The 13894-nt window shown below is 49.8% G+C and overlaps 1 protein-coding gene across 4 annotated transcripts in view; it reads right to left on the reverse strand.

Moving 5' to 3' along the window:
• Prag1 (PEAK1 related, kinase-activating pseudokinase 1) overlaps positions 1–13579 on the reverse strand; it is a 50591-nt gene extending 37012 nt beyond the window's left edge. Inside the window, exons 1-3 of one of the 4 annotated variants that reach the window (XM_013110883.3) lie at positions 13401–13579; positions 8621–9037; positions 4057–5837 (exon numbers count right to left, since the gene is read on the reverse strand). In XM_013110883.3, coding sequence (XP_012966337.1) covers positions 4057–5837; positions 8621–8911 — 2072 coding nt within the window. In that variant the 5' untranslated portion in view covers positions 8912–9037; positions 13401–13579. Of the gene's footprint in view, positions 1–4056; positions 5838–8620; positions 9038–11618; positions 11741–12681; positions 12838–12891; positions 13348–13400 lie in introns of those variants that run through there. The other 3 variants (XM_040731823.1, XM_040731822.1, XM_040731824.1) reach the window with 3 other exon arrangements.
• Positions 13580–13894: the final 315 nt, after the last annotated feature.

The following is a 13894-nucleotide window of genomic DNA, read 5'->3' on the forward strand; positions in this document are numbered from 1 at the left end:
TATTATGTATATTGGATATATATTCATCAAGTCAGAAATTGTTTAAAAAATCATAAACCAAGAGGACAGGAATTAATTTTAATACGTCCTGCTTATGGTGTGTGAGATGCCCTGCTTCTAGATTCTGTCTACAAGCTCATGGGAAGGGATCAACTTCTGGCCTGCCTATGGCATGGTGGAGTACAAACTTCATGGTTGACATATGTGCCTTGTTCCATTTGCTAAACTGTGTGGAGGGTGTGGAGTTTCTCTCACAGAATATGCCCAGTATGCGTTCTCCCTGACCCAATTCCACCTCTTATTTAAACATGGCCAGAAAGACTACACATAGTTAGAGAGCATTCTCTATACACAGTGCTTCCTAATACAAACTGATCTTTCAAATTGCCACCCAGATGAGCCCATGGAGTCTCAAGACTTCCTAGACATTGGTATCATCGCCTATAATTCACTACAATACGAAGTGGGGCTGAAATAAAGTGTTACTCTTGACTCCATTTCCCAGAATCCTCCTCGACTCCTAGTCCCACCTATCTTGCTTCCCTATTGGCCAACAGTGCTTTATTTATCAACCAATAAGACAAACATACACACAGAAGGAGTTCCCCCATCACAAATAGCCATCTTACTCATGGCCTTCCTGTCCTTGGGGTCATGCTGTGTGACCATGTTCAGAAGAGAGACCACACAATGAAGCTATGTCAGTTCCTCCCGCTAGAGAGGCTGCCTTCATGGACAGAAAGAAACTCCACTGTTGATGTCAGTATTGCTTCCTAGCATCCCCCAAAGAGAAAGAACAATGTTCCATGGAGTGGATTAAACAGAAAATTGGTGACATGGAAACAAAAATATCTCCTCCTTTCATGGGAAACTTTTCTCTGGGTTAACCTTACTCGTACCCAGACCATGCAGAAACATAAACCCACTTGTTTTCTTAACCCACCATCAACTCCACCACTAAGCAAGGGCCTACCCTTCTAGTTTGGGTCTCTTTGTGAACTGCTTGCCTGCTGGTCCTAACCAGACAAATAGACTTCTACTGACCTTGTCTCTCAAAAGTCCTAACTCATGTCAAACCAGACTTGCATCCGCCCAGAAACAAAAGGCAGAAAGAAATCGGATTCTCGTGCACCTTAATCATTTGCCCAGGTGCTGCTGCTCTCCCTTCACTGCCTCAAGTCTTGAAGGTGAAGTGCGAATGCACGCACACACAGCCCACGCTTTTTGCCCACAGTTTCTTTTTGTTTGTTTCCTAGCCAACAACCAACAGTACTTGTCCATCCCTATCTTAACAATCCTTCCCTGAACTGGGACAAGGTGACCCAGAAACCTGGTAAGGTCCATCATCCTAAGCCGTGTAAGTCTCTGGGTGTAGGTAGTTGCCTTGGCAGCAGTCAGTAAGAAAGAGTCCAGACTTGGCCAAGAAAGGCACATTAAATAGGCTTGGAGAGTCCATCTTGCAAAAGAAAAAACACAAAAACAAAAACATTACTGTAGGAGGTTAAATACCTCAAACAGATAGATAAGCTACTCATTTAACATTCAATATAGGACCTGTAGAAAGTCAAGCCACTCCTCTTAAAAGAGGGGTCAGGAAGCAGGTGAATCTGTGTCTGTTTCTCCACACCGTGTAGGTAGAACATGACACAATCCTGTATGAAGCAACCTCTGTCTAGGTGGCTAAGCAGACACAACATGCATAACGAGGCTGGTCACTAGAAACAAAGCCTGGCCCTATGCATGGAAATCGGATTAACCCTCCATGTTGCCTGAAGATGCTCCACAATTTCCGTCTTGGAAAACCGATATCATCTTCCCTAATTATCGATGCACCCCATGATTGGTATTGACTCAGCTGGGGCTGTGTGACCCCTGAGGTTATCATTGGCCTACAGTTTGACTTCTGAGGTGAGAATACATCGGGGTCCTTAGCACTCTTTCTTAAAAGAATTCAACGCATAGTGAGTTCTAGAATTCACAGCCAGTTTATAGTCCTAAGCCTGCCCTCTATCTACTCCTAGAAGAGATGTAAAGAGACAGAAGACAATGCCAGCAACACACGAAAAACAAGAATGCTTCCCCAAATGAACTACTTTGATTTACTCTAAATTGAATGCTGTGGCTTTGAGTTTTTTGTTTGTTCTTGAGAAAATGGAATCCAGAATGCCCGAGTTCCATACCCTATTTAAGCCACATAAACCCAAAGGCTTGTCATAGCATATTGGATCTAGAATTTCTTAATTCACCCTAGATGCTAATTAAAACCCTTTCTGAGTTATGTTGCTATGGTTATCAAGACTTCTCCAAATCCTATGACTCTTAAGTGAGAATTTGTAGTTACTTTTCTAAGACTTGACTGGTATTCCCAGGACTGGGTCAGGCTGCTTCCTACAAGATAGGGTTGCCACTGTCACACTTGACACCCCATGGCACCTTTAACCTGAATAATATGACTAACCTCCTTGGTGAACTCTGTTCATTTCATTTCAGTAATGGGTTTAGAACCGGAGCTGGCTTGGCTGGTAAAGGAACTTACTACAAAGCCTGTCAGCCACAGAAACCAATAGAACTGACTCATACAAATTGCCCTGTGACCACAGAACATGTACATAGGCACAAACACACAGATAAGTAGAGAAAATAATTTAGAAAAATGGGTGTCAGGCACACGTTAAGATTCCCTTTTGGGAATCTGCTACTGAACCATGCATTCCTTCAGGGAGTTAAAAACTGTAGCTAAGGGACCCGGCCGAGTCTACAAGTACCCATGATTCTGGAAGGTATCAATACTGAATGGTGGGTAGCTAATGGAATACCAGAACAGAGCAGTGGTCATGAGAGCAAGTAGGTGTTAGATCACATCACAGTCTAAAACGCCTTGATGTTCAAAGCCAAATGTCCCAGCAGCTTTTCTCTGTGGCCAATTCCCTTGCTTGTGAAAGCGACCTAGAGGTTGCTGCTCACACAGGACACGGGCAGTCACAGGTCTAGAGAGACCATTCGGAAAGCCTGGCTTTTGCAACAGCAGGTTGCTCCTTTCTCGCTCAAAATCAGTTTTGCTTTCACCAAAAGGGGGAGAAAAAAGTTCCCCAGAACTTAAATTCCATCCACAGTTCAATAGCTTAGAAAAGACATTTATTTCCCTGAAGCTGTTGAAAGGCACGTTAAGCTAGCAGCAGAATAGCAAGGCGATGGAAAAAGCTGTGAGCTTCAGCATGCTGACCCCAAACTGTACTTTCCCCCATCCTTGAAAAACCCACATCAGAGGTGATTAACCATGTGCAGAGCTTCCTTAAAAGAAAAAAAAAGTTCCCTAAGGCCTCCTACAGCAGTAATAGTTTATTGGGTACATTCTTGGCTTTACCTACCTAATTCCTAAAGTGTAACCCCATCCATCCACTTTTAGTCCTCTTTGCTAAGGTGCAACAGAAGACCTTTCAGAGCTTTTCAAGAAAACACTGTGGAGATACCTTAGAGATGGAGGAGGAGGTAGATTAAAAAAAAAGTGGCAGAGCGAACAACAACTTGGTAGTGTTGTTTTGCCTGGTGTCCTGGCATTGGGGATCCAGCCCCAGGCTTCACTCAGCCTAAGCATGGGCTATGTCACTGAACTTGATCACACCGAGGCCCCAAGAGCCTTTCCTTTCTTTTTCAACAGTGCTAAAGATCAAAAGGGCACAACCTAGCATCTGCTACTAGTGCTGTGCCCCTGAGCTATAGCCCCAACAGCCAGCTCCCCAGCCCCCACCCTCCCCTGCTTCTTTGCTTTGTAAGATTCATTACAAATAGCCAGTCCACATGCGGGGGTTTTAGGATTGTTTGCAGAGCACACACACCATGCGAAGAGTTCCTGCTTTCTCAAGGCTGAGCTGGGGCTCTGGGAAATTTACATAATGCACAATGGCCTTTGGGCAGACACTGGTGCCTAGCAGCCAGCACTCCAGAATGGGCCATAGGCTTTCCAGAGAGGCAGCAAAAGCAAGGATTTCTGGGAAAGGCCCTACAGACTGGTGCATTTATTCTAAGGACTCTTTGCATACAGGCAGTGGTACTCACCTTGACTTTGGAGGTGGGGGCGGTGGTGAGAATGCCTCCATCCTGCCTCTGTCTTTGGGGAACTCGAAGGCAAAGGAAGCCGATTTGCTCATCCCAGAGCTAGCTTTGCTGTTCTGCCCAGAGGAGCCGTCGGTGGTGGGATGGAACCGGTGCCAGGTAGAGGAGTTTGAATGGTCTGTGGTACCATTTTCCACTTCTCGCCCCCAACTTTGACTCAACAGTTCCTGCCCTACCTCGTTTTCTTCCTCTATCCGACACTGGCGGCTCCAAGCACCAGTCTGGTATCTTGGTCGTCTCTGGTCCAAGGCCGAAGAGGAGGTGGCTGGTGGGGGACACTTGGCAGGGTCCCCGGCGGCGGCAGCAACACCATTGGTCTGGCAGGAAGAAGTTCTGTTAGTTGGAACTCTAGACAAAGGCTGGGGTCCCGCGCAGCTGCCACCAACGTTCCCATCGCTGTGGTCAGTCAGAGGGGAGGCTGCGGGTGACGCTGGGGACCCTCCCGGGCTGCTTTTGGACAGCTTAGGAGGAATGGCGGGCTTCTCTTTGGGCGTGTTTTCAGTCACATTATGTGGATGGCTCTCCCTTGAGCTTAGCCCCTGCATAGCCAACGGTTCCTCTTCACCAGCCTGTGCGTCCTGGCTCGAAGGCCCATTTGGCCACTGCACCCCCACTGCGGAGTCAGGGCTGCTCAGGTAGATAGTCCTATGGTCCTCTTCTGGGTGGGCAGCAATGACAGTGATGGTGGTTGCCACCTGAGGAGGCATATTTGTGCCTGAAGTCTTTTGAGCCCAGGTGTCACCTGTCCATACTTGGCCCTGGCTGTGGCCAGCGGCTACCTGCTCTGCCTTGGTTTCGGGCCTTGAAGGCACGGGCACCGCCTTCTTCCTCTTGGTACTTTCAGCATAGATGGGTTCAGGCTGCACAGCCTCCCTGGGAAGGGCTGGGGGCTGGAGCTCCCCGACTTGCCCCACACATTTGCCAGAGGTGATCCCATGGCAACCGGAGTCCTGCTGCTTCCCCGCAGCTGGTTCCTTCACAAGAGAGCAGTGGTCATTCTCAAGGTGGGGAGCAAAGGGGCTGCTGGCACCGCTGCTGCCACTGCCACAGGACAGGCCGTCTGAAGAGCTGGCAGCCTCCGAGTTAAGGGATAGCTTCTTGGGACCCAGACGGGGAGGGTTCGTGGTGGATCCCTGGCCACAACACTCTCTGGGGAAGTCCAGAAGTCGCTTTTCCTCTTCTGTGGGTCTTGTACATGTCCCCTGCTCCCAGCACATGGGTGAGAGATCCCCGCCACGTCTGCCAGAGCCCTCAGGGTTATGCACAGCATCCTTGGATTCCGGACAACAGTCCAGAATGGAGCAGTACTCTCCACCTTCGCTGTCTCCAGAGGGTGAGCACCTTTGGTCACTGTCATCCTCTGAGGGCAGGGACTCCCTCGGGGGCTGTGGAGAAGGGCAGGGCCTGGGGCCCTTGGAACAGCTGGATGTCATCCCTGCAAAGGCAGCTAGCTTCTGGCGGAAGCTCTGCTGAGCCGAGGGCAGATCTTCCCTCCCAGCCTTCTCTTCCTGGAAGCTTACAGGTTGAAAGGCGGTGCTCCTGTCCACTCGGGCATCTAGGTTGTGCAGTCCAACCATGGTGTAGGCTGGGGGACAAGAGTTGCCATCTGTGCAGGCGAGGGTGCCTGAAGGCTTCTGCATTCCTCGGAAGCTGCCTAGGTAAACTATCGGCCCATCTTCCTGTTTCTGGAATGGGAGCTTGCCTGGGGCTCTTCTCCAGCTGACCTACACAGCCCCAGGGTTAAAAACAATGCATGTTATCCTTTTATCAGAGTAGGGAGAAGAGAGAAAAAGTGAAAAGCGAGTACTAACATTGTCACCTGTCTCGGACAGCATGCAGGTCCATGCTAGGATCCTGGGGAAACAATGCCCATGCCCACCTTTGACCTTCCCAGTGGAACACCGGTCATGATTAGGGTACCCAGTGAGCCATCTATCTTTCTAGATACTGAGCTATATGCATCCCACCCAGGATGTCTGCTTGGTAAGAAAGATCAAAATCAAAAAACTGAAAGAGTGAAAATACACAATGGCCAGGTAAAAGAATTCCACCGGATTGGAAAGAGTTTGAAATTTTGTTTAGTCTTCCCTTCTGCTGGTGGTCACTGGATAACCCAGCTATGTCATGTTCCTGAAGAAACAAGTCATAATGATTTTATTTCTTTCTTTAGAAAAATTATTTTGCTATTCTGTGTGTATGGGTGTTTTAGCTACACGTGGGTGTGAGCATCCCATGTGAGTGCCTGCTGCCCAAGGGTCCAGAAGAGAGCATCGGAGTTCCTGGAATTGGAGTCATAGACTTTGTGAGTGCACACTTGGGTGCTGGGAATCAAGCCTGTGTCCTCTAGAAGAGCAGCCCTCTCTCCAGGCCCCCTGTATGATTGTGTTTGTTTGACTGATTGTTGTTTGTATTTTCAGACAGGAATTCTCTTGAGTAACAGGTCTGGCTATCCTGGAACTTGCTCTGTAGACCAAGCTGGCCTCAAACTCACAGAGATCTGCCTGCCTCTGCTTCCCAAGTGCTGGAAATAAGGGTGTGTGCTACCACTACCCAGCTCCTGAATGATTTTTTAAAAAACACCTCATATGAGAAGTAGGTGCAGACCAGGAGGCAGAGGGATGGTTTTTGAGCTGGGTCCAGGTTTCCTGGAGTTTTGATAGCCTTCCATTTGAGCCATGCCACACGGCTGCCCTCTCTGCCATGAGCTCCGCTCCAAAGTTCCAGTGGCTGGACTAGTCAGGCAACAAAACTAAGATGTGACCTGATCATTCCTGTCGACAAACTTACTGTCCTTTTCCTTCCCTTCTTACCCACTCCCGTTTTTACAGACAGCCTCAAAGCAGGGCTTGCATGGGGCTTCTTACCCAGGGCATTCTGAACACAGAGTCACTGCTTACACAGGTGAAAACTGAAGGCGTCAAGGCTGGCTGGGTGAATGGGTGTAGCCAGCTCAGGGAGAATGGAACAGTTCATAAAAAGACATGGAGCTTGCTGCCACCACAGGAAATGCCTCTCTTCACACCAGCTTCTCTAGATTTAAAGCTGACCTTTGTTTTCCCATACACTCACACGCCCTTCCCGATCCATGCACCACAGTGGCTGAGGAAATCCAGGACACTAGAAGAGGTCATGGCGGGACTAGAGTTCTTAGAATGTCTTAGGCGTACGGTTTCAAGACATGTCCACAGACAGCAGCCTCCAGCAGCCCTGGCCCACACACCCTCCCCGTAATTACACCTTTCTAAGGGTTCGTTTCAGGAGATGAAGAAAGCTCTAACCTCTGGGGATATAAATGTTTAGTGGTCCTAGATAGCGCTGGCTAAACCCCTACTTCAAAACTAGAAGTATGAGGGCCTGGGAGATGACTCAATGCTATGCAATGTTGCACTCCTGAATACAGATACCCAGAAGTGCATTCTGGGAGGCTGGGTGTGGTGTTACAAACCTGTAACCCCAGTGCAGGGGGAGTGGGCAGAGACAGGCAGATGCCGGGGACTCACTGTCCAGTCAATCTAGCTGAGAAACAATGAACTCCTCAAAAGTAAGGCAGAAGGGACAGCAGGAGTGACACCCAGAGGATAAGAGTATGCTACTCTTCCAGAGGACCTAGGTTTGGTAGTTCCCCGCACCCACAGGGCAGCCAACAACCATCCGCGATTCCAGCTCCAGGGGATCTGAAAGTTTTTCCTGGCCTTTGCAGACACCAGGCATGCACATGGTGTACACACAGGCAAGCAAAATATTTATGCACATGAGATTTAAATAGATAAATCTTTAAAAATAAACAAACAAATGGATAGAAAGGTAGAGAGACACTCAGCAAGAAACCCTAGTAGACCTCTAGCTCCCACACAGGTACACACACACACACACACACACACACACACACACACCACACACACATATGCCCCCCCACACATATAAATTAAAAAGAAAAAGCTACAAGCATGAACAGTGGCTGAGTAGTAAATAATTATAAGGGACCGTTTTGCTGCTCTCTTAGATGTGACTGAGCATTGTGGTTCTATCTGCTCAAGCTCTGTTGTTTAGATATATGTGCTTACAGTTTCCTCTGCAATGCACAGGGAAGGGAAGTGGGAGGAGAGAGTGATGAAACGACCCTGGGCATGGGCTGATGGTTGCAGAAGCTCGTTGTGGAGGGTGCTGCTGCTACCGCTGCTGCTTCTGTAAATGCGTAAGGTTACAGCCAACAATTCCAAGCTTTTGTCTTTCTTTGTTTTCCATTTCCCTTACTAAGTCTTCAAATCAGGAGAGAACCCTGCCATACCGGACTAATAGATATTAGCCTAAAGAATGAACTAGAACAGTAGATAGCAATAGACAAATAGCAGCTGCCAGGGGGACTGCAACCTCAGGGCAAGCCAGTAGGCAACTATCCTGCAGGATTCTTGCTCCAACAGCCCTCTCTGGCTGCCAGCCAGCCAGCATGTGTTAGAATCAGAACGGCAGCCCCTGTAAAAATACCAGCTGGGTTAGTCAGACTCACCTTCGGGACTTCAGCGCTCAGGCTGGCCTCAGCCCACAAGTCGGAGGTTTCAGAACTCATCATGGTGGGCTTTACAGCAATTGTGGGCTTTGAGTAGGAGAAGCCATTCACGCCGTCATCTTCTAGGCGGCAGTTCTCGGGCCGGGCAGGCAGGCGAGTCACGGCGGGTAGGCTGCTTGCTCGAGCCTTGGGATGGCCAGTTGTTAGCTGGTGGTCGCTCCGTAAGCAGAAGCAGTTCTTGCAGGATCCAGGTTTCCAGACGTGCTCCACAAAGTCACTGCACGCAGACATTTTTGGGCTCTCGGGGTTCAGTCGAATGGTCTGGAGCACTGTGAGCCAATAGGATGCGGGTTCATCTTGGGCCTGGCTCTCCGATGTGGTCTTGTAGGAGGCACAGATGGGTTCTGGATCAGCTCCCTGGAAGGAGATTAGCATTACCTGATTAGGAACTGACCCCACCTTGTGTGGTTAGCAATAAGAGACTGGAGACAAGGAAGAAGACAGTAAAGGAGTAAAGGTGGCCAAGGGGGACCAGTCCGTGCTTTCTGGGGCCTGTGCTCAGCTGTCACAAGCTCTTTGATATTCCTTAGCCGGGAAGATTTATTAGAAACTCTACAAACCAGCAATGCCCCTTTTCTCAAATAGACAATACATTCGGGGCGTGTGAAGAGAGGTCAATGGGTAACATGCTTGCCGTGCAAGTGTGAGAATCTGCGTTCAGATCCCCAGCACCCATTGAAAAGCGGGGCATGATGGTATTGTACACGTCTGTAATCCCAGAGCTGGGCGGTGGAAACAGGAAGACTCCCAGGGTCTTGATGGCCAAGCAGTCTTGTCAATCAATGAACTCCAGGTTTAGTGAGTCATCCTGGTTCAAAAGTAAGTGTGCAACCATAGATGAAGACACCAAATGTCAATGTCTGGCCTCCTCACATGTGTGTGTGGCACGCGCATGCACACACACACATACACGCATGCATACATAAACACACATTCATACATACACACACAACATTTTAGTTCTCCAAACACTGAGTGTTTTAGAGTTCAATATGAGAAGCCTGCACCTAGTCCCTACATTCTTCCAGAAATTAAAGTGCCCAAAGCCTGGGGCGCAACCCAAGAACAAGAACCACATAGTTATACCACACATAAAATCTAGGGTTCATAGGTAATGGCATGCAGGTTTTGAACAAAAACCAAATGGGAAGAGAAGCAGGTAAGGACTCTGGAATGAAAACTGTTATCTATATTTGTGAAAAGTTTTTGAAAAAGGGGAGAGATGCGGTGCTAGCCTGTCCCCCTGGGACACCTCGTCAGGACACCTGGCATCATGGGAATCCTGTCCCTGCCCCACTCAGCTCTGTGCTAAGGTAAACAAAGCAGGGCTCTCTACACGCCAAGTGGGAAACAGAAGACAGAAATGCCTGACACCACAGTCCTGGCCTAAGAGAGACTGGACAGAGGTTATCTATCCAATAGGTTTTCCCTATCATACCCCTGGGGAGAAGTGGTCACCTTGTCAAGACAGCTCATTGGTTCTGAAAATAAATATAAAAGCCCAATTCGCTCCCACAGTCCTCAATAAATTCACTCATCAGGAAGAGTTCAAAGGGCTATGACGTCACCCAGATAATCCAAATAGCATCCTTATAAGGTAGCTGTGAATCCCATTCTACAGGTGCAGATATTATGGCCAAGACTGGGACCTGGCCATGGACACCAAGTTTGCTGGGCTAGGAAGACAAACCAACCCAACTGGAATGCTCCCTCCCCCACCCACCTTGTTCAGGGTACCAAGCAGCTTGCTTTTATCTGTTTGCTGCTCACTGCACCTTTTTTCTTTGCTGAGGAGGAGTTGGCATCCTTGAGCCGAGCACTCCAGACAAAAAATCTTGTGGCCAATCCTGAGATGAACAGATTCTCCTTACACAGGGAAAGCGCTGTCTTGGGGGTTATACACCACCTCTTCTGGTGGGAATCTGCCTGAGGTTAATTCTCTCTAAACAATCAACAGGACCAGCCAGATACAATCACCGGGAACTCCAAAGATCATTCCAGACTCCTTGTGGGAATCCCTCCGGCCCTCGTCTCCCACACTCATAGATGAGTATAGAAGCCAGATGTACCCCTACTCCAGCCAGTTCACGAGGAAATGGCTTCCTCATTAAGCTAAATGAACACTCTGAAATTGGCATGTTTCTACAGTCACTGTAAGTTCTTTCTTTAATGAAGCTACTAGACTCTTCTCCCAACACACCCAAATAGCAGGTTCTTTCTCTGCCAAATCTTCCAGAAGAGGTCACAGGTTTTCAACAAGCAGAGGAATCATGATTATGTTTCTCTCCTACAGCCACCAGCCCCAGAGAGCTATAGTCTTGCTGCTAAATTTCGTAAGGGGCACAGGGGCAGGGGTAGGGGGAGGTGGGGGAGGAAATATCTTGGTCTTCAGAGAAGCTGAGTTGGACCTGCTACTGTCTGTTCAGGTCCATGTCTACTGTAGACAAGGCTCCAGTGCCCCTCAGTGGGCTTTGAGGAGAGAGCATGGACAGCATCTTCCTGGGGTTCCTCAGCTTCCTGGTCAGGCTGGGGGAGCTGAGGAGGCTGGCATCCAACCACTTCCTCAGAGGCTGCCACACACTCACAACAGAAGCAGTTTGAGTGGCCACATACCATTTCCTTTTCAGCAGGCAATCCACAACACCCAGACACCCCACTTTCTAAGGTCCCTCCTTCCTTTTCTTGGTAGGCATTGCCTCTGGCAGCCCGGAATGTTCAGCAGGCTCCTGACTACTGTACTATCTTGCCAGAAGCTACCTTGAGACCCTTCACTAATTTATGAGCTCTCTCTTTGCTCTCTTCCTCAAACCTGGCGTTTTTCTGCATGCTGACCACAACGTGGACCACACAACTGGCAGAAACACAAAGAATTTTAAGGGGCAGTCACTGAATAAAAGAAACAAAGGGAACCCTGGGCTCCCCACCATCATTGACTCACTGTGTCCTGTTAAAGCTGGTTTCTCAGTCGCTGCAAACAGAAATCCCCACCTTGTCTATGGAGCTAGAACAGCCTCCTGGAGTTGCACTTCTGTGCCTGGGACTGTCTCCTATTTGCTTTCAGTGAAAAAATGATGAAACATGTAAGCGACACTGACAAAGCTGGAGCAGAGAGCCCTGGGTAGTGCCAGCTCTCCAGAGCCTGGGAATGGTACCTTTCTGGCTCACATTCCTACCTCAAAGGGTAGGCGGCCCCCAGAATTATGCAAATTCTCCCATTTCTCAGTGGGAGGCTGCAGTGTAAGATTAGAAAAAGGATCTCACATTCTTTGTGATCCAAGTCATGATAAAATAGCTTTGCCTCTGCAAACTTCTGCACCAGGTTTGCGGCTACAATTTACAAGGCTGAGCTGTCAGATACACTCCCACCCTATCTCAAAAAGAATCTGAGGAATCAGGGTGGCCAGATCCATTAAATTAAGTATTTTGGCTCCAAATACTCCTCCTATTTGCATCCAAATTTGCTTATTCCTTACCCCGATAAGAATTCCAGAAACATTCTAATATTAATAATTCCATTATATTTTTACAAATAAATTAACATTAATTGCTTTAAATTAAAGAAAAACTAATGCAACACCCAAAAAAGTACGTGAGGAAAGTATCTAGATTGCACTGTATTTCATTGGCCAGAGTGGTCAGGCAGAAAGCAGGTGACCACCCAAACATCTCCCCTGCTAGACACAGAAGGTAAATGACTAAATTTACATAACTTTCTTATTTTCTGCATTCTCCATTGCTGAGCAATCTAACTCAGCAGGAGGAATACGAACTTGCAGCCTCTACAGTTGGAACCAGTAAGGGGAGCAAAGTTCTGACCCCAGGAACGCCAACTTGCTTTCCCAGGGGCTGTCAAGTGTCCTCAGGAGCTATAAAGAAGAGTTGAAAGCAGCCGATCAGTTCAACCTTCGCAACCTGACTCTGGACTGAATCCCTGCAGAACTCCTCACCCTTGGACCTTTGGGCTCTGCAGTTGGCTTTTCAAAACCATCCTGGAGCCTTACCTGGGAGAACAGACAGATTGAGCGAGCGCTGTGGGCTGGGAATGCCCAGCTCCTCCATTCCCATTCCCAGGACTCACAAGTGGAGATTCTGTTTTCCAAGTGTAAGCGTGCATGCGTGTGCATGCGGGTTCCTGTGGGTGTGTGCGCCCAGCTGGAGAGGGGGCAGCACAAGCAAAGGTTGCGAGCCAGCTCCAGGTATGGAATGCTCACCAAGGTTCGGTAAAAGGGCATCACCTTCCTTCGGATCTCCGCTGCTGCCTAGGGGTGGTTTATCTGAACCCCTAAATCGTCACCTCCCGGTCTGGTAGGAGCAGCCCGGACGGCCTCTGCTCCTCTGCTCCTTTGACAATACTCACGGCGGAAAGCAGTCCCAAAGAAACAAAACAGCATGGCCAGACCAGTAAAACCATCAGAGTAGACGATCCCCCTTCCCGAAACTCCAAGGAAAAGTTTCCAGGTTTCAAAGCGAACGTTTCTCGAATGAATTGAAAACACCCCTCCGACTCCCCAACCTTCCCGACTCGGCGCCTGCACGGAAGACACAACCTGGCGCACGCGGTCCGGACTCTCGGTGCGCTCGGATCAGTCGCCTGTCACCCCGGGGGACGCCAGCAGGGGCTGGCCCGCCTGGCCACAGTAGCTACACCGCAAAAGCCCCTGGGCCGCCACGTTCGCCAGACAAAAAGCAGGGGGATCTGGAGAGAGCGTGGTGGGCTCACCTCGGGGCTGCACTCCGGAAGCCTCGCCGTCGGTGGCCCAGTCGTCCGCTGCCCCTCCGGGCGCCTCGGAGCATTGTCTGTAGCGTGTCTGCGCGCAGAGCTTGCCCGGCCGCGGGCGGCTGTCTTCTGCCTGGGCCCGGCGGCCGGGTGGCAGCTGCGATCACGGCTCCGCCCCCTCCGCCTCGGGTGACGCCGCCCGCCCGGCTCCCGCCGCACCCCCGCAGTGCTCGGCAGTGCCCGGCGTCCCCACCGGGCCTGCGCCTCCCTCCTGCCACTCCGCTCGTCCCCAGACCAGCCAGGAGGACGGCCTTCCCTACCCAGGTCCTTCGGAACTCCGCACCGCGCCCCGCCCTCCCGCTCGCCACCCCGAGGCTCCGCCCCTAGTCCGAGCCTTGGCGCCCCTCGACCCGTAGCAGAGCCCCCCAGAGCGTCCCCAGCTCAATCCCTGCTCAGCCCAGTTGGGTTTGGATGAAGTCCGATACTCCCAGCCTTCC

This window comes from Mesocricetus auratus, unplaced genomic scaffold, assembly GCF_017639785.1.
Source record: "Mesocricetus auratus isolate SY011 unplaced genomic scaffold, BCM_Maur_2.0 Super-Scaffold_100026, whole genome shotgun sequence".
Classification (NCBI taxonomy): Eukaryota; Metazoa; Chordata; class Mammalia; order Rodentia; family Cricetidae; genus Mesocricetus; species Mesocricetus auratus.